At 45.7% G+C, this 27,744-nt stretch overlaps 1 protein-coding gene across 1 annotated transcript in view; it reads left to right on the top strand.

The window, feature by feature from the left end:
- The window catches only part of Rarres1 (retinoic acid receptor responder 1), a 32,608-nt gene extending 9,383 nt beyond the window's left edge, over nucleotides 1-23,225 (top strand). Inside the window, exons 2-6 of the mRNA XM_075950366.1 lie at nucleotides 8,585-8,650; nucleotides 13,637-13,820; nucleotides 18,003-18,139; nucleotides 22,494-22,556; nucleotides 22,641-23,225. Coding sequence (XP_075806481.1) covers nucleotides 8,585-8,650; nucleotides 13,637-13,820; nucleotides 18,003-18,139; nucleotides 22,494-22,556; nucleotides 22,641-22,790 — 600 coding nt within the window. The 3' untranslated portion in view covers nucleotides 22,791-23,225. The remainder of the gene's footprint in view (nucleotides 1-8,584; nucleotides 8,651-13,636; nucleotides 13,821-18,002; nucleotides 18,140-22,493; nucleotides 22,557-22,640) is intronic.
- The last annotated feature ends 4,519 nt before the right edge of the window (nucleotides 23,226-27,744 follow it).

Below are 27,744 nucleotides of genomic sequence, written 5' to 3'. Positions count from 1 at the left end.
TCAGGTAAGGCCACTAACCAGGAAGGATTGAGATCCTGTAACTTGGGATGGGGATGTCTGGAAGGACCCTAGTGAGCAGAGAACTTTGAACCCTAAGATTCTCAAGGGTTTATCTCACCTGAAGAAGGGCCATCACATTGCCAGTTAGCTCTCTCTGCTTGTGGATCAAGCTGAAGCCCTTGTGTTAGCACCATGCCTTCAATCCTGCCTGCCTACTGCAAGGCCTCCCAGCACAGAGGCCATGGACGCTAACCCTCTGGAACCAGGAGCCGGAAATTAAGTACTTTCCTTTATAAATTGCCTTGGTCATGGTGCTTTATCATAGCAATAAAAAAGTAACTAAGACATCTACACACAGCTAGTTACGTGGGTAAGTACCTCGTTCCATTAAAGCAAGGTACTTACCCATGTAACAGGAAGCAAGAAGTAAGTTTTCTTTAAAAAAAAATAATAATTTCATTTCAGACTGCCACTTGCAAATATCCCTTCTTGGAAAATAGCCCACACTGGGTTTATAGCCCATCAGTTGCTGCTGAAGCAGAGGGTGGCTTTGCCACCTGGATTTCCGAAGCATCATAGTTTGATTCTCTGGAGACGCTGGGTGCTTACACTGACCACAGTTTGAAATGAGTCCTCTATATCACTGATCCTGCTGATGCCTCAGCTTCACTACTGAAGGAGCTACTTGACACTTCTTATCCCTCAGAACTTCTATGGTTCCACGCAGCAGTGAGAAAGAACTTCTCAAAGTGTGGTCCCAGAACCAGCAGCATTGATAGCAGCTGGAATTGGTTAAAAAACAAGTTCTCAGACCCTGCCCCAGACTGCCTGAATTAATACTTGGTGGGTGGGCCCAGCACACGGTGTTTTAGCAAGCCCCTTTAGTGCATTCTGGTGAGCAACCACAATACCAGGATAAAGTCCATGTAAGAGACCTCCTCTAACCTGGCCCCTGCCCAGCACTGTGACCTTAACCCCAAGTCTACGCCATTTTGATGTGCCAGCGCTCGATCCGGGCCGCTCCTGTGCACTGGCTCGCACTCGGCCTGTCTGGAGCAGTTTTTCTGTCTCTTGCTTGTCTTGTTCCTTTTTTTCTGACACTTTCCACACCTATGCTGAGTTTGCTTCCATTCACAATGTATCCAAAAGGGTCTCTCTTCAAGGCTCCTTCTACAGTCCCAGGGTATCTTTACATCTGAACTGTTAGGGATTGTATCACATCCTTCCAAAGGGGTCTGTTCAAGTCTTCATCCAGCTGGTTAATGCTCCCTTACTGTAAAGAGGGTTCCGGAAGATGTAATTGAGGGACAATGAGGTCCTACTGTATTAACCTGAGCCTTAAATCCAGTGACTGTTAGCCGGGCGGTGGTGGCGCACACCTTTAATCCCAGCACTTGGGAGGCAGAGGCAGGCGGATCTCTGTGAGTTCGAGACCAGCCTGGTCTACAAGAGCTAGTTCCAGGACAGGCTCCAAAACCACAGAGAAACCCTGTCTCGAAAAACCAAAAAAAAAAAAAAATCCAGTGACTGTTGTCCTTTTAAAAGGGCCATGAGAAGGGACAGACAGAGGAGGAGAGATCACCACTTAAAGGCAGAGGCAGAGGCTGGAGCGATGCAGCTGCAAGTCAGGGATGTCAGGGAATGGGATCCACCGCCTGGAGCCAGGAAGAGGCAGCGGTGGATTCTGCCTACTACCAACTACCTGTTGTTTTGAGACACCCAGTTTGTGATCCTTTACTATGAAACCTTAGCAAATTAGTACAGAGGTCCTCCTTGGCCAGTATCTCCCAGAGAAAGGTTCTTATCTACAGGATCTGGCTTGCAGATACCGTACAAAGTCCACCTCAGGCCAAGGATTCATTCTACCGCTCCCTCGTACACACACCAGCAGCAAGCTAGCTGGCATCCTTTTCTTGGAAGGGGCTGCTGACACCTGCTTTTGCACCTCTGTGTTTGCAGTCTTGGGAGGATGGGCTCTGAGGATAGGTCATATGTTACAACTGACAGCTCTTGACAGGGCAGTTCTTTGTTCTGGGACAAGTTGCCTGTTTCTTCATTTATAAAATGGCAATAGTGAAATATCTACTTCAAGGCTTTGTGATATAAGTTTCTACACAGGATCTATGGGAAGTCAGGAAAAGCACAGAATGAGAGTGGCAGATATATATAGATGGATGGGTGACATATATAGATAGATGAGGATAGATAGATAATAGATAGACAGTAGATAGATAATAGATAGATAGATGATAGATAGATAATAGACAGTAGATAGATAATAGATAGATAGATAGATAGATAGATAGATAGATAGATAGATAGATAGATAGTAGATAGATAGATAGTAGATGGATAGATGATAGATAGAGATAGGTAGGTGATGATAGATAGATAGATAGATAGATAGGTGATTGATAGATAGATAGATAGATGATAGATAGATAGATAGGTAGGTGATAGATAGATAGATAGATGATAGATAGATAGATAGATAGATAGATAGATAGGTAGGTGATAGATAGATAGATAGATGATAGATAGTAGATAGATAGATAGATAGATAGATAGATAGATAGATAGATAGATAGATCTGGTTGATTGTAATAGGTACAGACATAAATTCATTCCCTCCCAGTGGCTTACAAGATGCTTTATACATAAGCACTAAATGAACACATGGTATTGATTTGATAAGGATCTGAGGAGCTTTTGCTTACCAAAAAAAAAAAAAAAGATAGGTGTAGGGTAATGAATCTAGCTCTTTGAAGGCACCTCATTGCATGTTTTCTCAAACAGAATTTTGAAAGTAGCCCCCAACCCTCCCAAAGGACTGCAGGTCAAGCCCAACAAAGTCAAGGCACTGAGCAATTCCCAGAAGCCGGGACAGTGCAGCCAGAAAGAGCAGATACAGCTCTTCTAATGGCCACCGGGGAGCAGGAACTAAGGGCTCTACAAACCAAGTGCACAAAGCCCAGATTCAATATAAACTCTATGGCACTAATGGTCCAGATGGTAAGGCATTATGTCCTAGGCTGTAGCACATACACTCCCCTTTCTCACAGAACTACAAAGAGCCCCTGCTAATTCCTTTGTGTTGTAGTCACATGGCCACTTGCTTTGTCTGCCTTTTCTTAGCAAAGAACGTTATTCTGGAAAGTGTGGGAATAATGCACTCTCCCTCCGGCTGTGTCTAAGAAAGTGGCACAGCATCCTCATCTGTTCTGCAGATGGTCATTTTGGGTGGCATGGGAGGCTCAGATTAGACACTCAGATTGTCCCTGCAGTCTACTCTCCGTGGTGGGAAAGCTGGGGCTGGCTCGCCTCTGCACGGTATTGGATTCTGCTCTTTCAAAATGAATTAAATGTTCTCACTTTTTTATATCACAGATGTAGAAGCCTCTTATGTAAGATGCAGAGAGACTGTGTGGTGGGCGGGGGAGGGGTCAGTCGACCAAGAGGGGCCTAAGTTCAAAACCTTGCATTGTGTTTCCCACAGTCCTGGTTCTAGGCACTCTAACAATGAGAAAACTAATAAAAACGTAGACCTAAGCTCTGGGGTGGGGCACCTGTGACAAGTCACTTTGTGATGTGGGAGGGTCTTCTGTTTTGTGTTGATTTCATTGGTTAATAAAGAAACTGCCTTGGGCCCTCTGTAAGAGCAACCAGTGCTCTTAATCACTGGGCCATCTCTCCAGCCCCCTTTTTGTACCTTCTGATGGGGCTTGTATAGATCCAGCATGTATTTCTGTCCACATTTGTGATCCCTGCCTTGGCTCAAGTCCCTCCTGTCCCCTCAGGAAGCACCCTTCACTCTCCACATTCTGTCCCATCCTCCCTCCTTGCTGTGGGTATCCATCTCTGCTCTCCTGTCAAGGACCTTCTTAAAGCCCCCCACCCCACCCCAAGTCATGTGCACAGTAACCTGCAGGGCAGCCCTCACCCACCTGGTCAGCTGTTTCAAGCACTGATGCTAGCCTTTCTTTCCTCCAGTTCTCCTCAGGCCCTTTAACCTTCTCCTCCCTCACCCACTCCCTCCAGTCCCTCGTCTGTCTTCAGAGTTGAATTCAAATGTCACCTCCAGGTCCCTAGATTGGATCCTAGCCTTCCAAAGCCCATAAGTCAACTTAAATCAGATAATTGTGTCTACAGTGGCACATATGAGTCCTTAATGCTCTAGGCTTCCTGAGGGCAGGCAATGGTATTGTTTTTGTCTGCTTTTCCCTCACCTAGCACAGGGTTTGGGGTAAGGCAGACCCTCTGTAATCTTGGAGTCAGGGATACTGAAGAGCACGGGCTGCCAATCAAGGACAGTGAGCATCAAATCTCTCAAGATGAAGGTGGCCTGGCCTTGTGGGGCTTATCTCACAGGGGCCAGCAAAGCAGCTTGTGACTGGGGGTAAGGAAGACGGGGAGGCTTTGGGGAGATTAGATAAGAGTGAGAGCCTTGATACACAATAAAGTACTAAAATCCTATTTGAGATGAAAAGTAGAAGCTTTCACGGGTGCCTATTTAAAATGAGAAGATTCAAACAGCAAAGAAAGAAACATTTCAGAGAGGGACTGCCTCAGCTTCTGAAGGGATCAAGCAAAAGCACCTGGTCCTCAGTAACTGCCATTTTGACTTCAGACCCCATTTTTATCTGTAGGGTGAAGTAAAGCGCAGGTTTCCAAGTCCTGGGGGAGGGGGAAACTTCCCAGTGACTGACTAACCTCCTCTTTAGACAATAGAAACAGTCTGTTTTGCCCCTTAGTTCTCCGAGACATTATGGCTACTCCTCCGAACAACAGAAAGAACAAATGAATCTGATTGGTTGGACTCACATTCTGTGTTGCTTGATAATGATGGAACACACAAGGGAAGTCCCTAGTCTTTGATTTCTGATTGTAGAAATTTCTGATTGTAACTTGGCAACAATTGCTTGTGATTTTCATGCTCATAAACCCCACTTCTGCCCCTGCTAGAAGCCACCAGTAGAAACAAGGCTCCTGTGTCCTTGTCAACTAGTGACCCGCTTATGTGGAGCCCTTGAGTGTTGTCTCTCTTCTTCCTCGTGGAGCACAATGGGTTAGGTGTGACATTCAGAGCCTTGATGAGCCTGGTTAGGTTGTCACTTCCCCCCTCCTGCCTAACAATAGTTTATTGACCTCACCTGGCTTCATATGTTTCCAACAATCTGGCAATATAAATATGACCTTAAATCCCCTATTACCCTTAGTTAGGGCGCTTCAAGGTAGAGACAGATGAATCCCTGTGAGTTTTAAATGGTGAGTTCCAGACTAGTCAAGGCTGCAAGGGAGACCCCGTCTCAAGGAAACCACAACAGAAATAAATTAAATGTGCAGAATTATTTAAGAATAAGGAAGCCCCTCAAGAGGGCTTCCGTCTGGCAAATCAGGAGCCGCCATTTGTTACTGCCGTGAAGGCTGATGCTTCTGTTGCCTCTTCTCTTTCTCTGTGTCATCCTTGGAGGACCTTGTCCACTTCCATACTTCGATCACCTCTGCTAAGTCCTCCTGCGCACTTCAGATGCTTCCGATCTGATTTGGCTCCTTCTGCCTCCTCTTCTTGTAAGGGGCTCGCCCTCCATCTCTGACACCCCTTTCTTGTCTGGAAACCTGAGGGAAGTTCTGGCTCCCACAGATACAACTGCACTCAGAAACTACAGCACCCCAGGGAACATGCCGGGCCCATGGCCAGGTCCTTAGGTCACATGTGAAAGGCAGGGACTCAGAGCCAGGGCAGCAAGCCATTAAAGGCCTAGAGCCTACTGTGGGCTCTGACCATTCCCCCTGAGGTGCCACCTCCAACCCTTTGTTTTCACATTTTTTCTAGTTCAGGAGGTAGTTTAGGGGTTGGTGAGATGGCTTAGTGGGTATAAGTGCTTGCTGCTGTTAATCCAACTAGGTAAGAATAAGGCCACTACCATAGTTTTTGAGCCAGATTTAAAGCAAGCTTTTTAAATCCTGGCCAAGACTATGGATACTGACCAGATCCATACTGAGCATTCCCAGAGTATGACTCCAAATTACATTGGGCAAAACATATAGGCAAAACCTACTGGGCTACGTACTTCCTGCCTTCGTCCAATCAGAGGTAAGCATACATCCTGATGTACTTCCTGCCTAAGTACCTCCTGCCTGCGTGTGATCAAACACACATCCTGTGCAGTTGGTGCAACCAAGCTTGTTTACAGAAGTGAAACCGCTTGACTTGTAAGTTTGATCCCTGAGACTGACCCACATGGTAGAAGGAGAGAACCATCTCTTTTAAGTTGTCTCCTGACCTACACACACACACACACACACACACACAGAGAGAGAGAGAGAGAGAGAGAGAGAGAGAGAGAGAGAGAGAGAGAAGCACATACACACATACACAAACCCCCCCCCCAGATGTAATTTAAAAATCAAAAATCAGTTACTTCATGCCTCACCTACTACAGTACAGATAACCTTCCTAAACTTAGTGCCCTTGGCTACGGCTACAATGGTTGGTTCTGCTCACCTGCTTCCTTACTGGAAGTGGGTTCTGGGAAAGCTGGCTAGGGGGGGTCTATCTTTTAGCTCCAAATGGGTGGACAGACAGACTTCCATGTCTACCTTTGGTTACATGTTGAAAGCTTAAAATGAACCCTAGACAAACACCATTCTCTTCCAGAAACAACCATACATTTTTTTTTATATTTAAATATTTTCTACATAAATAATTGTTGCTCACTCCTGTCTCTTATCCGGTCGCAATTGTAGAAATGGATACTATCTGGTCTATTTAAGGTCAAACAACCATGTTTAGTCATTGCATCCCTGGGCCAAAATTCAAAGGAAATTGATGTTTATAAAAGTCTATTAAATCAGGGTTATGTGAAGTAATTTCAACTCTGTGCAACATAAAGGTTCCCCTTTTTTCTAGATAGTATTCCTCTTATTGAACGATCATTTTGGTCTGTTTTAAAAATGGTGGCAAATAATATAAAATTCCAGATAACTGAAGTTTACTCCACAAACAAGTGCTAGTTCAGAAGTATAAACACCCAAATACGCATATCGAAAGCTTAGAACGTATGCCTGCCTGTGAAAACTACAAGGGGAAGCCCTGCCAACCAGCTTTCTGCTACAGCGAATGCCCAAGACAGCCAACTCTTAATGGGGAAAGGTTTTATTTTTGACTCGCCATTTCAGAGTTTCAGTCCGTGATGGCTCCATCTCGTTGTGGTTGGGCCTTTGGTGAGACAGCACATCACAGTGGGAAGGTGTGACTGAACAAAACTGCCCTCTCTGTGACCAGGAAGGAAAAGAGAGAAAAGGAAAGAGACCATGCATAGTCTTGCGATGGCTTGCTTCGGTGGCCCTACAGATCTGTCACTGGGCCCCACCTCTTCCAGTCTCAGCTCTCCCGTGGGCACCTTGAGGGACTCAGCCTTTAGCACAGGATCTTTAGGGAACCCTTAACACTGGGACTATATCAGACCTGAGGACGCCTTTGTTTCTGTCTGTAGGGCATCCCCAGATCTAGATGTAGTGACTGTTTTGCCATCCTTCAGCCCTCACCTAGGATACTCCACTGTCTCCGGCACCTCCCTGGACCACCGCTCTTCCTTTATGCTCTCGCCTGAAAATTCATCATCCATTCATTGTCTGTATTCCATTTGACCAATGATGACACCAGGAAGCCTTCATCGGCCTTCCTGGTGAGGTTGCCTGGGCACCCAGATAGTTCCTGGGGTAGACACGCAACACTGAAAGATGTCAGAACTGATGTCCTTCCAGCCTGTCCCCACGCCTGTTTCTCACTGAATGACTGCTTTAAAAGCCGACTTCCACTCTGGGTTTTCCATATCCCTTTTCTAGCTTTGTCTCTGTGAGTGGGTCAAACCATAAGCAGAACAGTCCAAGTGTCCCTGGGGCCTAATCACAGCAGATCCACTGACTTGCCTCAGTGCCCCAAGAACATGATGCTGGTAATAGTTTTTAAATTCTTGTGCATGTGAGTGCTTTACCTACATGTGTGTATGTGCACTATATGCATGTCTGATGCCCTTGGAGGCCAGTAGAGGGCACTGGACCCCCTTTATTGGAATAACAACAGGTAGTCGTGAGTCACGATGTGGATGCTGGGAATTGAACCTGGGTCCCCTAAAAGAGGAGAAATCTCTCTTAACTACGAGTCATCTCTCAGTCCCAAGAACATGGCTTGTTTTATTTTATTTGAAACAGAGTCTTCCTATGTAGTCCTGGTCTCAAACTCACAGAGATCCACCTGCCTCTGCTCCTGAGTGCTGGGATTAAAAGTGTGCGCCCCTATAACCCAACAAGAATAAATTCCGGGGGGCTGGAGAGATGGCTCAGCAGTTAAGAGCATTGCCTGCTCTTCCAAAGGTCCTGAGTTCAATTCCCAGCAACCACGTGGTGGCTCACAACCATCTGTAATGGGATCTGGTGCCCTCTTCTGACCTGCAGGCATATACGCAGACAGAATATTGCATACATAATAAATAAATAAATATTTTTTAAAAATGAATAAATTCCGGATAGGAAAATAGCCGTAATGATCCCACCATGCTAAGATTATGTTTCTGCATTTTAGGTCGACCCTCAAGAGGGATGCGAAGTGAACCTGGTGTTTAGCACAGAGCGCTACAACCTGGAGGAGGTAAGTTGCCCTAATTAGTGATGTAGCCCATTGGCTGCATCTGTAAATACACTCTTTAATGGAAAACGTGAGACTGGGTACCCACCACAGTAGTGGGAGAGGACTGGAAGGCAGTAACTTACCCTTCAGGACAGAAGGGAAATAGTTTACTGAGCATGCTCCGAGAAGACAGCAGAAGGCACTAACTGGAATCTAGCCTGCGTGTAAGGCAGGAAGGTTGCGGAGACTCCACTGGTGAATTAGTTTTACTGTTATGATGAGCTTTTTTCTTAAGTCAATATGTTCGGTCTTCACTTACAATATTTTAATTTATTATTTGCAAGTTCCATATATACACACAATGTATCTTGAGCTTATTCACCCGCTAGTGCCTTTCTCTAGTTCCCACATTGGCATCTCATTTGTATTTTAATAAATAAAGCTTGCCCAAACATCAATGTCATTCTGAGGTTTACTGGAGGCAAGATGGCCAGTTCAGACTGAGGTCAGGGTAAGAACCAGTGACTGGCAGGCAGTTTTGCTTTTCTGACCTTCAAGTTGAACCCCAATTTTTGTCTCTAAGTTTTTGTTAATCGTGCTTCAAATTTCCTCAACACCCACCAACCTATCTTCCTCCTAACTTCATATCCATTATTATTACTATACATACATACATACATACATATATATACATATATATATATATTACTAATTAGCACTGACCACATACAGATATGTATGGGGCCCTCCACTGGGGCATGGCTAACCTACCAGTGGCCATGTTACCAAAAAAAAAAAAAAAGTGAGTCTCCCTCCTCCAGCAGCCACCAACTGACCATAACTCCTCACCTAGAGGTGGGACCTCAGCAGGCCCACCCCAGTCCATGTGAGAATTTTGATTGGCTCGACCCTGTGCAGGTCCCCACATCTGCTGTGAGCTGAGTGGATGCGTGCATCAGCCCTGTCATGGAAGACAGCCTTTAACAATCGTTTTATGGGTATGGATGTTTTGCCGTCATGCATGTCTGGGTACCATGTGTGTGCCTGGTGCCCTTGGAGGCTAGAAGACCACACTGGACTCCCCTAAAACTGGAGTTACAGACACTTGTGTCGTGTGGGTGCTGAGACTCAAAACTGGGTCCTCTGGAAGAGCAGCCAGTGCTCTCGACATGGCCCCATCTCTCTAGCACGGAGACCTTTCCGTAGGTTTTCACCCCCTGTGCACCCTTCTTTGAGGTTCCCTGAGACTTGGATGGGGAGGGTGACATAGATGTCCCCTCTACTCATTGATGGCTGAGACTCATGAGACTCAGAATTAACTGCTACTCCCTGCGAAAAGAAGCTTCCCTGCCCAAGGTGGAAAACAACACAAATCTATGGGTATAAACATAAATAATTAAGAAGGAAGTGGACAACATGATCGTTGATCAAAATAACACCCCTGGGGCATATGGGTTCCCAAGCCATGGGCTTTTGACAAGGTTTACAGCACCAGACATGAAATCGCTCCTGAGGAGCGGACTCACCTTTTAGCAGAAACTGAATGGTCACCTCCGTAAGCGTCGGTCCCTGTCACACTCCTGGGTACAGCGTTTTCGGCAGGTCAGTGTTGCGGCTTGCAGGGGCCCGCGTTCAACAGGACCATTGGCTGCTTCTCTGCCCCCAGCAGCTTGCGGAGCACATTCCAGCATTATGAAACCCAGACAGCATGGAGAGCTTTCTGGTTGGTCTGAGATGGATTTCCTGGTGTCCTGCAACCATGGTTGAAGTCCCCAGCGTTGGGCTCCAATATTTAGTTACAATGCTTTGAGTACCCTCCCTTCTCCTGGGCCTCCCTGACCAATGACTTGCAGGGAGGTTTCCTATGCCCAACACTTAAAATTTTCTCTAAATGACCCATTTCTTCTGGGAGGTAGCACTTGAGGACCATTTCTTGCTGTGTAATCCTTGCCAGGTGAAGGCAGACAGTCAGACTGGCAGGTGGACTGTTCTGGGTACACTGTGAGTCACTCTGCACGTAATTTCCAGTTGTACAATCTCTAACACGTAAAGAAGGCCATGCGAATTAGAGGAATTCTGGCTGATCACACATCTGTCCTGGTCCACGGTGCAGGTCACAGAGGTCAGGCTGCAGAGTTCCGTGGCAGCGGTTTAGAATTCCCGGATCATGCTCGGGGACCCCTTTTCTCGTCTTTCCTTAAGGGCTTCAACAATTGCTGGTTTCATGTGTCTGCATTTAAAAACCGTCCACCGTCCCGTCATTTCCCCACTTCCGTCGGGCCCTGGGAGAGAATGTCACAGCTCCCTTGGGTGTCCCTCCTTGCACTTCATAGTCCTTAGAATGACTCACTATGAAATGCCAGTGTGTTCTTTATTCTGTCAGCTGGTGACATTTCTAGTTGGCAGGCTGGCACAGCACAGGGCCAGTTCGGTATCGGGTTAGAGAATCACTTATACATGGCATTGCATAAAACATGGAGCGGTGAAGCCGGGTGGTGGCAGCACACGCTTTTAATCCCAGCACTTGGGAGGCAGAGGTAGGTGGCTCTCTGTGAGTTCCAGGCCAGCCTGGTCTACAAGAGCTAGTTCCAGGACAGGCTCCAAAGTTACAGAGAAACCCTGTCTCGAAAAACCAAACCAAACCAACCAAACAAACAAACACAGAGCAGTGACCTGCGCACTACAGACTCTCTTTGCACCTGCGCACAACAGGCTCTCTCTGCACCTGTGCGCTATAGGCTCTCTCTGCCTCCCTGCAATCCCCACCAGCAGCCCACGATTTGCTAGTTTGCCTTACCCCATTTTCAGGAGAGAGAAAGCAGAAACCCTATGTGGAAATTAGAAGCAGATGATCGTCCCTGCGTGGAGTCAGACTGAGAGGCAGCAACCAGAATCTGTGTGGAGAGGCCAGCCCTGATTGTCAGTAGTGGTGGGCCGGGCCTAAGAAGCCTGGGAACTGCAGGCCATTGTGCCCCACATCAAAGCGTGGGAGGCAGAGTTTCAGAGAAGGCTTGGCACCCCTGACCCAGTGCCTCTGGAAGAAAGCTCGCCGGGATCAGAAGCAAGTTCTCGCGCGATACACACTGACTTTGCGTATTAACTGTAGAGTTGATTTTTCTGGAAGGATTAGGGACGTGCCTTTAATTTTTAGTTTTGCAAACTGAAAACATTGCGGCTAAACGTTAACGATGACTGGTTTTTTGTTTTTTTTTTTTTTGACCGACAACATGCTCCCGTGGATTTGATGGAATAACACTCTCGGAGTGCAGCTAGCCAACTGGAGCGAAGGTCGGACTTTCATCTTAGCGGCACTGTTTCCACAGAGCTGTCTGATGGGAGGTACACAGAGGGGACATCCTCTACCCCGGGATGGCTGTCATCAAAGGAGCAGGGGCTTCCCTGATAGGAGCATAAAGAGTCTTCCAGTTTTTCTATGCTGCACCAATCCTTAGCAAGTTAGTTACGGCACCAAGCCCTCCTCCCATCCAGAACAGACACTCCCAGTGTTTTTTGATTTTTCGAGATAGGGTTTCTCCGTAGTTTTTTTTTTTTTTTCGGTTCCTGTCCTGGAACTAGCTCTTGTAGACCAGGCTGGCCTCGAACTCACAGAGATCAGCCTGCCTCTGCCTCCCGAGTGCTGGGATTAAAGGCGTGCGCCACCACCGCCTGGCTGTTTGTTGTTTTTTTTTTTTTTTTAAAAAAAACTAGTTCTAGAAACGGGCTTATTTTGAAGACCCAACTTTGATTATAATTTCCTTCCCTTCACTGGGGACCTTTTGAGTTTGTTTCTGGTTCTTGCCTCAACACCAGGATGCCATTGAAATCACCAAAGACAAATAAAGGTTGTTGCTTCAACCGTTCCACCGGTCACATTTTGATAGGACACCCTGACTGGGCACCCATGGCTAGCGAGCTAGTCACTGTGAACTCATTGTTTCAAGCCTAATTCTGATGGTTGTAAGCGTTTTGTGCGCTTTTCTGGGGATAGGTCCTTGGCTTTAATGGCCAAGCTAAAGAACCTTGACCAGGATGGGGAAAAACCACTGCCCAAGAGCATACACACCCGAAGTCTTTGGATTTGACATATGTGAAGGTGGTCACAGAATCCTCGGTCTGAGTGCAAGCAAGTGTCTGAATGTGTCCAGTCTGGATGATTGGTGGGTTTAATTTTGTAGAGCCCTCAGAATAGGGAGGCAGAATTCTTATAGCCTGGGTTAGTAGCTGAGCTCAGACAGGCACCAGTTCAAGTCACGTGAACTGAAGATGTGGAGTGGGTTCCTTTTTAGATGTTAGCATTTTGGTATTTAGGGAAGGAGCTAACTCATGCACGTACGTCAATAGGAACCCGCTTCGTCTTCTGACTCAAGTTAGTAAGCGTAATACCCAAGTACCACTGTGTTAGTTCCAGATAGAGCAAAGCAGCCAGTATCCTAGAGAGGTGAGCCAAGGTGGGCTCAACAGGGTTCTTGGTGAGATTTCCAGCATCCTTATGTAAAAGCAAAATCAGAAGGTAAAAAGTTGAGATGGCAGCAAGGTTGAAGGACTGCCTTTCTGTTGCTGTGAGAAAATCCCGACAAGATTGATGTGAGAAACAAGATTTGTCTCGATTGCAGGTCCAGGGCACAGTCCGTCACACTGGGGAGTCACACTGCACCCACAGCCAGAAAGCAGCGAGTGACGACACTGTGGCCTCTCCAGTGCGCCCTTCTTCCACTTCTGTAATCCAGGCTCATAGCTACCCACAACAGGGGGACTGATTAACACAATCAAGCCACCCAGGGGGCATGCCCGGAGGTCTGTGTCCCAGGGATTCTGGCTTTCGGCCAGCTTCCAGTTCACGCTAACCTCAATCCATGAACACAAAACTCACCTTCGACAAAGTTAGGCTCCTCCTGTTGCTGCCAGCCTGCCACACTCGATGGATGCTCAGCCCGTGTGTTTGTGTGAGCTGCACTGGGCACAGTTGATAAGGAGCCTTCTTTGGTAACTCCGAAACTTTTATTTCAGGAAGGTGAGGAACGTCTGGGCAAATGTTTCGCGAAGGTGTTATTCAAGAATCAAAAACCCAGACCAGCCGTTAATGTCTCCTGCACGGGGCTCAATGAGAAAATGAAGAGGCAGGAAAGAGATTATCTGCTTTACAAGCAAGTGAAGCAACTGAAGACTCCTCTGAATGTCGACCGCATCCCTGGTATGAATCAGTAGCTGGGGGTCCTATAGTCAGGAGTATATATAATCGCTAAACCTTAAAAGGGATGGTTATTTACATTTGCATGTCTGGAGAGATGCTAAAGTTCAGCTATGGATTGGGATGTGTCTCATTATTTAAACCAAGTTCACAGGTATCATTTTCTGTTCATCTCTACAATATACCAATGAGTCCCTTTAGCTGACCATTTTATATCCCAGAATGAGAACCCAAGAATTGACTCTATGATTAAAAGACAGAAGGCTTTGAAAACGAAAAATATCACATAGATTCAAGCGCAGACTGCAAGGGGAGTCTAGACCCTGAGGTGATACTTCTAGAGTTTCCTTGATAGCTTTAGGAGGTTTAGCTGACAAGATACTCCAGTCTGTGCTCAGCCCCCCTGCCCCAGGGTTGGCGGAGTGACTGTCTGGGCCATTCTGGGTTGCTGCAGCAGGGCCGTGTTTATCTCATTTCAGGTCAGTGGCTAATGGGCAGTGGAGCCGTCTCCCAGAGACGTGCCCTGCCCTCCGTGGTGACTCAGCTGGAGTGGAGCACAGCTCATTTGTCTTGGCACTCAGCAAAGTGTGTGGGCGCAGTAGGGCCTTCAGCACTTACTGGCAAATCCAATTTCCCTGAACCACAGAAGTCAGCTCTGGACCTGCGCTTGGGCACGAGCTTGACATCTGGCCGCCCTGGCGCTCTCCTTCCCACACACTCTCATTTTCCCATAGACCCCTCCGTTCCTCATCCACACCTGAGAGCTCAGGCTCCGTCTGTCACTGCATCTGCCCCCACTTACCGACACTGACTAAATGCTTGCACTTCTAATATCCCGGGCCTGAGTGATTCGCACCTCAGCCTTCACTGACAACAAAGATCAAATCTTGAGCCAAACAACTATGAGAATTCAGAATATTGTTGAGGATACTCATGCTGCTTGGGATAGGTGATCTAGTGACTAATATTTAAAAATCAATAGCTTCATGGGGATCATGTTTCCCCTTTAGTTTGGGAAATAGGGCTCATTTGCTCCTTAAAAAAAGATTTATTTTTAACTGTGTGATGTGTGTTCATGTGTGTGTGTGTGTGTGTGTGTGTGTGTGTGTGTGTGCATGTGTGTGTGCACCTGCATATGCACATATAAGAACATGTGCCCATGGAGTAGAGAAGGCATCAGATGCCCAGAGGCGGAGTTGCAGGTGGATGGGGGCTGCTCCGTGTGGGTCTTCTGCAAGAACGGTACAGGCTCTAAGCTACTGACTTTGGATAGGACTTCTCCGGGAACATTTGCCACCATATCAGATTTGGAACACTTTTCAATAGAACCATTCAACTGGATCCTGTTCACTTACGAAGTCTTATGTACTTAGAGGGGCCATTCAATAGACTACCTAGATTTGGCTACTATAAACGCCTCCCCCCCCCCCAAGAAGTCTTGGGGCTGGAAAGGCAGAGAAGAGAATTCGCTGCACAATCGTGAGGAATAGCGTTTGGGTCCTATCACCTGTGTAGGAAGCCAGGTAATTCCACAAACACCTGCCTAGTTTAGCTCCAAGGGACTTGACACCCCTTCTGGCTTCCATGCATGCACCAGAACACTCATGTGCATATACAGACAGGTACATGCGTGTCTGCACACCCACAAGCGCACACAGAATTCAGTCATAGGGGAGGGCAGTTTTCATCAACAGAATCTGACTTGTGCTCTGACTGCAAGTTTAGCCGACACTCAATGGTCCTGGGTGTTCATATGTGCAAAACTAGCTGAGGATCCAAAAGGTTTGGTTTCCTAGACAAATACACCAGAGTGTAGTCTGAGTGTGTGAAGGCTGAAGAGACCAGAGACATTTCTACTGGAAGCTCGCAGGTTTCTAAGGCAAGCTGTATATTAGTGGACCCATTGTTCCATCATATCAATGGGATAGTCCTGTTTCCCTAAATGCGTGCAAGATACAATATATCGAGGCAGTTGCCTTAGATTCTAAGAAAGTACCGATTATCAGTAGGAAGTACAAAATATTATTTTGTTTAAAAGACATGAACTTTTATTATAAAATAATGTTATGATTCAATAAATCATGCAATATATTCCTACTTTAATGATGGAGGAAGGTCATTGGTTAAAAAAATAAAGAAACTGCTTGGCTGGCCCTCATAGGCTAGAACACAGGTGGGTGGAGAAAACAGAACAGAATGCTGGGAGGAAGAGGAAGTGAACTCAGACTCGACAGCTCTCCTCTCGGGAGCAGACACCTCAGGAGAGACGCCATGCTCCCATCTCCAGGGCGGACTCGAGAGCTCTGCTCTCTGAGGCACACGCAATGAAGCTCCGACCCAGGATGGACTTAGGCTAGAATCTCCCTGGTAAGCCACCTCGTGGGCTACACTAGAAATGGGCTAGTCCAGGTGCGAGAGTTAGCCAAGAAGAGGCTAGATAGAAATGGGCCAAGCAGTGATTAAAAGAATACAGTTTGTGTGTTGTTATTTCAGGCATAAGCTAGCCAGGCAGCTGGGGTGCTGGGGACGCAGCCCTGCCGCTCATATTACTACACTTTAATCTTCTAATTATCAACTTATTTATATTATTTGTTGAAAAATATACTTTTGTTCATCGTTACTACCCTTTTAATCTACTTACCCAGTTTCCAATAGGAAATGACTTTTGATATATTGAGTAGCCGAAATCAAGTAACAGTAGATGTCTGCAATCAATTGAATTTAGAAATTTCTATAAACATAAACAAACCAAAGCGTTGGCTTTAGATTGAGTCCAACTATGGAGGCAGGCTTGAAGTAGCCAGTTCAAGCCTTAGCAGTTTCTAGTCAGTATTTAGTTCCTCCAGAGCACTGAACGTTCATAGCTTAATTAATAAGCAAGACAATCTCATTCTCGTTCCGCATCGTTTTTCCTCTTCAGTTAGTTCACAAGCCTCACACAGATGAACACAATCTATGAGCAGAGGAAAAGACCCGAGGAGCTGCAAATCATCAGTAACACCCTGTGTTGCTAAAGTACAGTGACCCTGTCATGTGTCCCCCTACTGACAGTAGTTAGGGCAACTCGTTTATCTTCGAGGGGGATGCATTTGGCGATCGCAAATCTCAAGCCACAGTAAGATGTAAGTGCTGGTGAGCTGTGTGGATAAAGTGTCAATCACGGAAAAGAAGGGGGAAAGGATGCCAGAACCCCGTGACAGCAGGACCAAGGCAGAGGTATTCCTGACACTGTGGCTTTGGAATCCTGCACTACACGTTCTGGAACCCTAATGATCGATCCAGCTAGCTGCTCACACCAAGAAGACACTACAGGTTTATTCATAAAGCACTAATAATTCTGCCAGACAGCAGAAGTCTGAAACTTCTCTAACATTAATCAAGTCGCAGTTCCCCGATGATTACCATGTTCCGGTGGAACAACTGGGTTACAGAAGTTAGCTTGAGAAGTCAACGGAGTACCGCTGTGCTCAGTTCTGAGCATGAAGGCGCTTGGTTGTTGGCAGAAGAGACAGATGAGACCAAACCCTTAGGGGAATCATGCAACAGTGGATGATGGTGTAGCAGGAAGCCAAGGCCTTTCAGGATGATGGTGGAGCAGGAAGCCAAGGCCTTTCAGGATGATGGTGGAGCAGGAAGCCAAGGCCTTTCAGGATGACGGTGGAGCAGGAAGCCAAGGCCTTTCAGGAGGATGGCAGACATGGAAGCCAAGGCCACTGAGCTCTACTCTCAATAAGTTTTCTTCGATGAGCACTTGCCAGGTGCCAGGCCCCCGGTACACCCATTGCGTCTAATGTCTCCTTGCTCTCTACAGAACAACCACGTGCGAGCTTTTGCCTTTCATCCTCAAATTCTAGTGTTTACTTATTCTGATTTCTGTCGGGGGTGAAAGGGTGGGGGACATACCCGTGGAGGCTAGCATTGTGAGGTCAGTTTTCCCCTTCCACCTTTATATGGAGTCCAAGGGTTGAACTTGGGTCTTCCAGCTTGCATGGCAAGCTCCTCCCCTGACCCCCATGTCCAGCCCATTGATTCCAAGAGCACACAATCTCTCTCTTGACCTCATGTCCGGCTCAAGACACTGCTGCGAGTTGATCTAATACTACATCCCTAACTTCATTACTGAAATTTCCCACGTTTCACCTTAAAAACCATCGTAGTACAAATGTGCTTTTCTCTCCTTCTCAGATAGTCACGGACATATTGATCCCCAACTGAGACCCATCTGGGACTTGGCTTTTCTCGGCAGCTCTTATGTGATGTGGGAGAAGACAACCCAGTTTCTGCACTACTACCTGACCCAGCTCAGCAGTGTAAAGCACTTGGTAAGAACCTGAAAATGAGCCGGGTCAGCTGAGCCCCAGGGATGCAGGGCTCCTGACTGAGTGGCGGGAACTCTTACCTTCGTGGCAAGGGTTTTCATTAGGTTTCATTCATCCAGCAAGCATCTGAGCGCCTGCAATGGCTCGCGGATTGTTTTAGAGATTGAGGTAGCAGTAAACAAAACCACATTTGTTGTCTTCAATGAGACCCAGTTCTATAAAGAACCCAGATAGAGAGATCATAAACCAGCAGATATGTATCAAACAGGGGTAGGAAGGGCTATGGAAAAGAGAAAGTCGGGGGGGTGGGGGCGAGGAAACACAGGATCTTGATGGACAGCGTATGTAGTCAAAGTGAGGCGAAAGGAAGGAGAGTCGCACTGGAGCAGAAGCTAATGGCCCTGAGAGCCAGAGAAGGGGTGGCAGCAGGGTGGCTGATAACTGAGGGAGCAGCAAGGCTCTGGAGTTGTTCAGACTGATCAGGGAGTCTGTGCAGGAAATGAGATGCTATAGCAGGAGGTGGAGGCTGTCCGTCCTTGGAAGTCTGGGAGGCAGTGAGCCCAGGCTTGTCTTTATCCTGTCAGGAGAGCAACATGATGTGGTTTTCCCGGGCTCTAGCCGGCTCCGTTCTGAGAACAGACGGTGGTGAAACAAGGGAGGAAACAGGAGGCTTGGTGGGGGCATAGATGTAGGGGCAGCCAGGGATGCGGTTTGAACTCAGGTGGACTGGCAGTACCACTCAAGGTTGGATGTGAGCATCAGAAAATGGTTAGTGTTGAAGGAAGAGTTTTGGGGATTGGGACCTGAACCTAGAAGGATAGTTTCTATGCACTGACTGGAAAAGACATCGGGCAGTGTTAGAGGAACTGTCTTGAGTTGTGGCAAGAAGACGGTATGTATAGTCATACCTTGTCATAGAGGTTTGTGATGGGCTGTAATCAGGCCACCGACGGGCAAGATCACAAGCAGTGGCGGATATCGTCACAAGAGACCGAATCTGGCACTCGTCTAACCTTAGAGCTGACAGACTCCACCTGGAAGGGAAAGGGACACCAGTCACAGGTGACACTAACCCAGGTGGGAGCCAGTGTAAGTTCTCTGCTATGTCCTCTTAGTGAAAAGACAGAGCCAAGAGGCGAGGGTGACGACGAGAAGCTGTGTCGGGGACGAGGTGGGCCCTCACGTGAGTGTCAGTGACCTGTGCCGAGAGTCTGCTGCTCTTAGCAGGGGGGTAGGCAAGTCGCACCTTTAACCAGGGTTAGGATTCTTCTCAGGTAAATGTGAAACAGGGAGAGAAAGTTTTTTCCAGAGAAAAGCTGAGCCAAGTGTTAAGTACCAACAGCAAACATGTCCACAATTCACCCATGGGCAGATCATCAGTATCTTCTGAGGAACTTGCAATGTTAGTATTTTTGATGCTGATAATAATGGTCTTTGGAAAGCAGACATCAAACAGAACCTAGGTTGTTGGCTTTCTTTTTTTTCACTGATCTTTTTATAGAGTCTTTTTTTTAACAGAAATTACCCTAAAATTGATTGTTGCTAGGTAACCAGTCAGGGTATGGCCCCACTTGTCTCCTTCCACTCCTTCTAACAGAGTTAGAGTTGACAAGGCCAAGACAGCTCAGAGGCAGGAGATGTTGGAGGGCTTCTCACGTCCCCAAGCCTGATGGGTAGGAATTATTATCTGAATCCTCAGGGCTACGTTTACCTGCGAATGCAAGAGTATAAAGAGATGCAAATGTATAAACTCGCAGTCCCAGATCAACAAGGCCCAACGGAAGAGTGGGCAAAGAAAGGAAGGGCTGAAATACATTCATAAAATAAGACCCATCATCCAGCAATAATTATCTCTTTAGACCTGAAGGACAAATGGCATTCCCAAGACTACAGACTGACTATGCCAAGGATGGGGGAATATAGGAGTTAAGGGGAAAAAAAATGGGGATAAAGACTTTCACCGTTCCCTTAGCCTTTAATACAAATGGACAAAAGCAAAATTACTGATTATTTTAATTCCAGTCCAACAGTAGCAAGTCTTGTAGCTGCACTAAAATATCTACCTACCAGGTCACCACTCATAATAGTGAGTTCCAGACTATACATAAGCTTAAAGCCTTTACTAGCCCAGCCTTACAGAAATTACCTCACCGGCCATATCTCTTTGGCCGAGAAGCCTCTTTTCGACCACTTATATTAATAGCTCAAGCCTACATATTTTACTGAAACCGCATTGGTTCTATCAGGGCTTAGCTTCTCCCTTTAGGGGATGCAGGGGACATGGGTGGTGGGATCAGGCAAGGCTTCCTTCCCCGTGGCTTCCAGGAAGACTAGAGGTCTGAGTTACAAAATTAAAAATAATAACAATAAATCACCATCAATCTGGAATATAAGCGCTTGGCATTTGTGATGGTTTGAATAGACGCCAAAGAGGTTATTTCTGAATAATATTAAAAGTAATGACTTCCTGGCAGGGCTTGTTGTGGTGAAGGCAGACAGCGGGGTGCACTGTTTACCTCTGCAGTTCTGTAACAAGCTGTGTTTGGGGTGTGGTTTCAAGAACCCTTCCTCCTGAAGGAAGATCCAAGCATGGGGGATTATAACTTTGCCTACACGTTTAACACAGGCAATCCCTTTCTTTTGTCACTGCTGGGGAATGAACCTAGAGCTTCACGTGCATGAAGCAGGCACTCTACTACCCAACTACATACAGTCTGAGCCCTGATCTGTGGTTTGAGCAAAATAGTTTATTAAATTAAATTGGTATTCTACCATTTATGGAAAGCCTAGCCTCTTTTTACCTAAAACTTGAAAACTACCATAATTTCATTCAAAACTGATCTTTTGAAAGCCAGGCATGTAGGACTTGCGTGAAGTCTCAGCACTTAGGAGGTGGGGGCAGGAAGGTTAGGAGTTCAAGACCCGCCTGAGCTAGAGTTCCAAGCCAGTGTGGACTACATAAGACCCTATCTCCAAAATATACACATTAAAGAATATGCCATTTCCAAAAGCAGAATAAGAAAGCGCTGCCTTGAAGGGATGTACGTAAGATCAATTTAAACATTTTAAGACTACATTGTAAAGCCAGGGCCTCAAGAAATAGTACAGGCGGTGGCAGCCAACAGGGTCCTCTGACGAGCAACTTGGGAAAGGTCAGTATTTCCTTGCAAGGTAAAGTCACCAAAATGAAGGCCAGGCAAGGCCAAATACCTTCAAATGAATACCAGGCTGATAGAGTTGTCCCTTTGCATCCGAGGGGCACTGGCGCAAACCTCAGACCACACTAGTTCTAAGTCCCGCATGTTTCCTGCGTGTTATCCTAGGTTGCCTATGTACAAGGAAAAGGTTGTACCAATTGGTATTCTGTTTCATTTAGGGAGCAGCAGCAAAAACATGCCCACATGAAAATATATATTCAGAATTTATATTTTCTATTTCTGTCAGCTACATGTGTGGGTACAGAACCCACGGATTCAGAAGGGTCACTGTAATAGGAAGTGCTGGTAGGTGACTCTCTTAGGAAAGACAGTTTTCCCTGGTGAATTCCGGTGTTGTGGCTTGTGTCCTAGATGTTCAAACACTCGTGTGTATACTGCAGGCCAGAAAGAAACCTACCCACTAATAGAAGACAGTCATCAAACAAGAATGGTCTGCTTCTGCCTCCTCTGCATCATCTACAGCCCCCCCCCCCACCCACTGTACATGACTTGGGAAAATCTCCATCCGCATAAGAACAAAGACAAAGTCTAAAATCAGTTTCCTTTTCATCATTCTGCTCTTTCAGATTCTTCAGTCGTTTCACTAAAAACTTGGTAGACTATAAGAAGGCTGAAGATTTTAAAAATAATCCTATCTTTTTTATTAAAGAGAAGCATATCCTCTCTATATAAAAATAAGAACTATAAAAAGGGAACTAGGAAATTGAGTTATTAAAGTCTAGAGGAAACGGGTGTGTGTGGGGGGTGGGGACGAATGCCTGCCGACCACCGACCAGAGCAGACCTAACATGCTGTATTAATAGAAACTTGGTGCTTTTCTCTTGTCTGTCAGAGTGGAGCAGGATGAACATATCACAGGCACACATACAGTACCTACATCATTAAGGTTTCTAGAAGATTCTCCTTATCCTCACAGACGTCAGCCTTCAACAAAAGCCATCAATACCAGAGAGAAAAAGCTTTAAGGACATTCACCCAGACTTCCATAGAACTGAGGGACAAAACCTGAATGTAATCCATGACTTCTCTAGCTTGATCCGGAACACGGCCACCCACGGAAGCAGACGACACAACCTGGCAAACCCTGAGCTTACAAACCCCACGGTGTCTGCCCTACTCACTCTGTTTTCCTCCTCTAGAAAACCAATGATGATGGTATTGACTTTGACTTCACCGTTCTACTTCATGAATTCTCAACACAGGTAAAAAGCAACATTTTTTACCTGTGTGTCAAACTTTTAACTTCAAGTTTTCCAAGTAATAACATTTAGACCATTCCTTCCCAGGAAATCATTCCCTGCCGTATTCTCTTGTTCTGGTACCCTGGCAAACCACTGAAAGTACAGTACCACTGCCAAGAGCTGCAGAGCCCAGAAGAAGCCTCTGGAACTGACGAAGCATCAGCCATGGTACCAACAGAGCTCAGCAATTCCTAAAGAGAAAAAGGTCTGTCTCTATCATATCCCGGACAAGACAACTCCACGGGCCTACTTCAACACTCCCGTACAAAAGCAAAGGTCCAGGCTCCTAGCAACTCAGCAGGCCTGCAGCTACAGGGAATTATTTCCCACCTGATTGGCCTTGGTGTTTAACTCTGAGAGCAGGTGGTACCTATCTGCTCAGCACTTAGGAATCAGAGCTCACTGCTAAGTCCTGGTGCAGGCAGACCAACGATTGCTTTGCAGAAAGGGCTTCACCTCTGAATTTGGGTTTTTCACTATTTTGGACATATTATAGCTACTTCATGTTGTTAAATTGTTCCGCTCATTATGCCAACAAACATCTTTTTTTCAGCGAAAATAAACTGCAGGGAAATATTAACTGCTAATTTCAGGCAAGCATTCCTGTTTAAATTGCAATAAATGTATGCATTTCTAAATAATAAGATGTGTTTGCAAGCTTTTGTGTACATAACAACATTTAGGCTAACCTAGAACTAAATCAAATCCCAATACTGCCTGAATCAAATCTTACAAACAGCACAGTGTCTCACATGAGAAAGCTGCAAACAGCTAAAAAAAAAAAAAAAAAAAACAAACCAAAAACAACAACAACAAAAAAAGCACTGATCTAGCCCAGAGTTCTTCTTTTTTAATTTATCAGGACAGCTCAGATCCAGTGTTGGTGTCAGAAATCTATAAAAGCAAACACAGTGTGAAATAATCAAATCGTGAAGTCCCTCCTCAAGGCAGGAAGACCTGGTCCAGGAAATACTGCCGTCATCCATTTGCCTCTCAAATTGTTAAAATTTAATGGAACACTTATGTCACTGTCTGAAACCCTTGAGCCAGGTTCCTTGGCCAGTAACTGATTAGGGGGCATCAGCTTCAACGTTACAAAAGCACACGGGAGCACCTCATGATGGGTGAGGTTATGCCCCACAGAGCCCCACAGAGGAAATGTAGTTAATCCACCTAACCCAAACACCCAGCCCAGCAACACCACTGACTTTGCTGCTTACCCCTCCGCTGGCACAGCCAGGTCCTGCTGCTCCTGTCCCAGACTCCCGAGTCTCATGCGTCTATTCCTAGCTAAGGCTGAAGTTGTCCGTATGGTTTTTCCAGAGAGAATGTCATTTCCGCATCTCTGTCGACTCCTAAAGATGGAGTGCGTTTCTTGGTCTGCACTATTTGATGATGGGAAACTGTAGTCTTCAGAGAAAGGTTTTAGACAGGGACGCTTAACAAAAGAGCCAAAAGCAGGTCTAATTGTGTATTTTTTTTTCTATTTAGAACCCCAAACTGTTGCAATTATCTCCCCAATACCCACTCCTTTCAGTAAGTCCTAATCCCTCGGCATGATCCTGTAAGAGAAACAGCAGCTCTTCCACCTATGCAGTGAAGACTCTGTACTTTTTCAAAACACCCAAGCAGCAGCACATGATGACCGCATCGAGCCAAAATCAAGCCACCAGATACAAGTGTTCTAACTGAAGCTCCCGAACGAATCTTTCAAAAGAGATGCCACATGCATCACGCAGACTATAACACATCGTCCCGTGATCTCTATCCATCTCATCTATCCTTCTAAATGCTATTTCAGCTTTCTCCAAGATCTTACTTTCAAAAGATTTTTCCATTAAGCTTATATGTGACCATAACTCAGCCAGTGAGCAATGAACAACATAATCTTGAACAGACTGATTTAGGCACAGAGTGTGAAAGGGAACGGGACACAAAAGACGCAAAGGAAAAGCAACGAAGCGCTTCTCCGGGTCTTCATCAGAACATCTTTCCTAACATGAATGCTGAGATCGTGAGCTTGATGTAATTAACATTGATTTCACTGGCTAACAACAGAGCAAGCACTTCATTTGCCGTGGCATAAAATGAAAAGGGAAATTCCCCAAGCCCTCTTTCCACTAGCAGCGTAAATTCCGAGTCACCGTGTCAGGGACAGTAAATTGACCATCACATCCACCTCGTGTCTCCCCACAACTTTCAGGATTTCGCAGTGTATCAGAAGTGGTACCAGGTTCTGTCTGCAATTTCCTTCTACTCTGTTCGGTTTCAGTTTTTCCTGCTTGAATCATAATTTTCTAGGTCATACACATGGCGGTTTGAATGAGAATGGCCCCCACAGGCTCCAAGCTTGGTCACCGTGGAGTGGTTCTATTTGAAAGAACTTCCTTGGAGGAAGTGTGTCCCTGGAGGTGGGCGTGGAGGTTTGTCCAGATGTGGAACCCTCATCTACTTCTCCAGCATCTCGTCTGTGTGTGTGCCACCATGCTCTCTGCCATGATGATAGTGGACCAAACCATTGGAACTGTAAGCCAGCCTCCAATTAGATGGTTTCTTCGATGAGTTGCCAGGGTCATGGTGTCTCTTCACAGCAATAGAACAGTGGCTAAGACAGTTCATTTGATGATGGTCAGTTGAAATGTCTATATTTGGACTTGGATGCTAGTCCTTCAAGACACACTGACTTCTCTCAATTTTTAGAAAATTTGGGTCATTTCTGTGCCCTTTCCTCGCTTTCAAAACACAAGGCTCAGCCATCAAGCTCCCCAGCCTACACATGAAGGGGTAAGGGAACCAGCACGTTCTCTAGAGAAACAAGTGGGTTTGTTTCTTCAGTGAAGAAAAAAAGCTAAATTAGTTGAAGACTTCTCATTCTCGCTCAACAAAGTACAGTTTCAACAACACAAAGAGCTACCTTCTTCAGTGGGAGAATTCCAACAAGTCACGATCACTCCTTTCTGCCTGCAGCACTCCTTGGCTGCCAAATTTAATAATCACACGTTAAAATATTAAAATTCCGATTTTTCAAAACTGGTAAAATTTTGTTGATTCACAAACTACACAATTAAGCAGGGAGGAAAAGAATAACACAAAACGGAACTGTTTCTTTAACGACAGTTATCAGCTGAAGAAACAATAGCCCAACTGTGACATCTCACAAAAGAATATTGATATTATACATTAGAATTACCAGAAACCTTTAATATCGTGCCCTGGGCCTGTGTGCAGGTGACCTTGCGGTGGCCTTCAACATCAAAGGCTTAAAGCTCCAGGGAATTTTAAGTGAGCCAGGAGAGGGGAGGCATGCAGCAGCCACTAGTGCGGCCTCTCCCCAACCCAAGCCAACACCTTCTTTAAATTAGCTAAACCTGAAACCCTGTCTTGAAAAACCAAAAAAAAAAAAAAATTAGCTAAACCTACTCTTCAAAATAGTAGTGCAAAAATCTTCATTTATTAATACCCACATTAACCTTTCCTATGCTATAGGCTTTGTTTGACGATTACCACCCACCCATCACTAATATAATGAGTTAGCCACAGATATGGCTCTGTTCCTGTCATACGAGATTCCATTCCATTCCCGCTCCCACATGGACCCACGCCATTTGCCTATGAAAGGCTGCAGATGGCTTAGGTACCCAGGACAGTTATTAGAGCCTCTCTCCTCCCCTCCTCTCCCCTCCCCTTCCCTCTCCTCTCCTTACCTCTTCTGCTCTTCTTCTCTTCCCTCCCAAGTCTTCTCATGAGACAGGTTTCACTGTGTAGCTCTGGCTGACCTGAAACTCACAATGTATACCAGGCTGGTCTTGAACTCACAAAGACCTACCTGTCTCTGCCTCCTGATGGTATAATCAGAATATTTAGCAAACTAAAAATACAATTTTTAATCCATGTTTCTGATTATTCTCGATATGCAGAGACTGCACTACATTCTGTGCAGTGTTTCCTTACTGAGAATGTGCTCAGGACCCAGAGCAAACACTTCCCAGGTTTGATGCTATGGTACAGCCACACACATGCTGGAGGAAATGGGGCTGGTGAATAATTGTAGCTACAGTATCCAGCCAGCTGCATGGTCTTCAAAAAATCTATCTCGGTATGTTTGCTCTTGTTACAAAGACAGAGTATTTACTTTCACAAGGTTACAAGAATTAAATTAGACAGTGTATCTAATTTAAAAGCAGACAGGCAATTTAAATCTTCATATCCTAAAATTCTAAAAGTATAAAGTCTACAAATAACGAAAGTCAAAGAGGCTGCATAAGGGGTCACAGGCTTGTAACCGCAGCATATCAGAGGTCAGAGGTGGCGGGTGAGAGCAAGAGGTCAAGGCTAGGCATGAAATCCTGTCCAAACCCCCACAAGAAATAAAAACAACTATTTTATTTCTATTATCTACTTTTATCCAAGGAAAACAGACTAGAGCATGTCCGTGGCTTCAGAGGTTTTGGGGTGAAAAAATTCTTAAAGGTATAAAGCCAATTTATTTTGGAAACGAAAGCTTAACATTCGTTCTTTCTTAATCTCAATGAATACAATATAGGCTAAACTCCAATTAATCAAACTGAACTAGCATCTACCACGAGACTGAACTGACTGGTCATCAACTCGACAAATTCTGCTTCATCAGAATCTATGCATACAACTAAGGAGAACATATGTGAGCCCCTTGTTCTTGTCTAATACAAGACTGTAAATCACACTGTGCTAACAGAGCGGTTCTAAGTGTGCAGAAGCCACAAATTGAAGCCATTTGCCATCTTCAGCGTTTTAATAACCCAGCGAAGAATCTGAAAACGCTCTCTAGTAAGATCATAATGATTCACGTTTAAATGATACTCCAAGAAGTGTCGTGATGTACAATGTTTACTTTCACGGCCTCAACGGAGTAACTTTTAAATCAATGTATGCCACAGAGACAATGGGCAACTTATTTGAAAAGTAAACCACTGAAAAGCATTGGCTCTTGACTGTGAATGGAAGAAGGTACATGGCTATTCTGGACTGTTTTTCAGCTTTTCGGAATGTCGAAAATTCTCATGATAAAAAGAGGGAGCTGGAGAGATGGCTCAGTTTTACAGGCCCCAACTTCAAGCTGCAGAACCCGGTAAGGTCAGCCGGGCATGGCACACCCCTGCAGCCCTAGTGC

The sequence above is a fragment of the Microtus pennsylvanicus genome, chromosome 16, assembly GCF_037038515.1.
Source record: "Microtus pennsylvanicus isolate mMicPen1 chromosome 16, mMicPen1.hap1, whole genome shotgun sequence".
NCBI classification, from domain to species: Eukaryota; Metazoa; Chordata; class Mammalia; order Rodentia; family Cricetidae; genus Microtus; species Microtus pennsylvanicus.
Note: the sequence above shows the minus strand (reverse complement) of the source record. Positions and strands in the feature narration are given on the sequence as shown.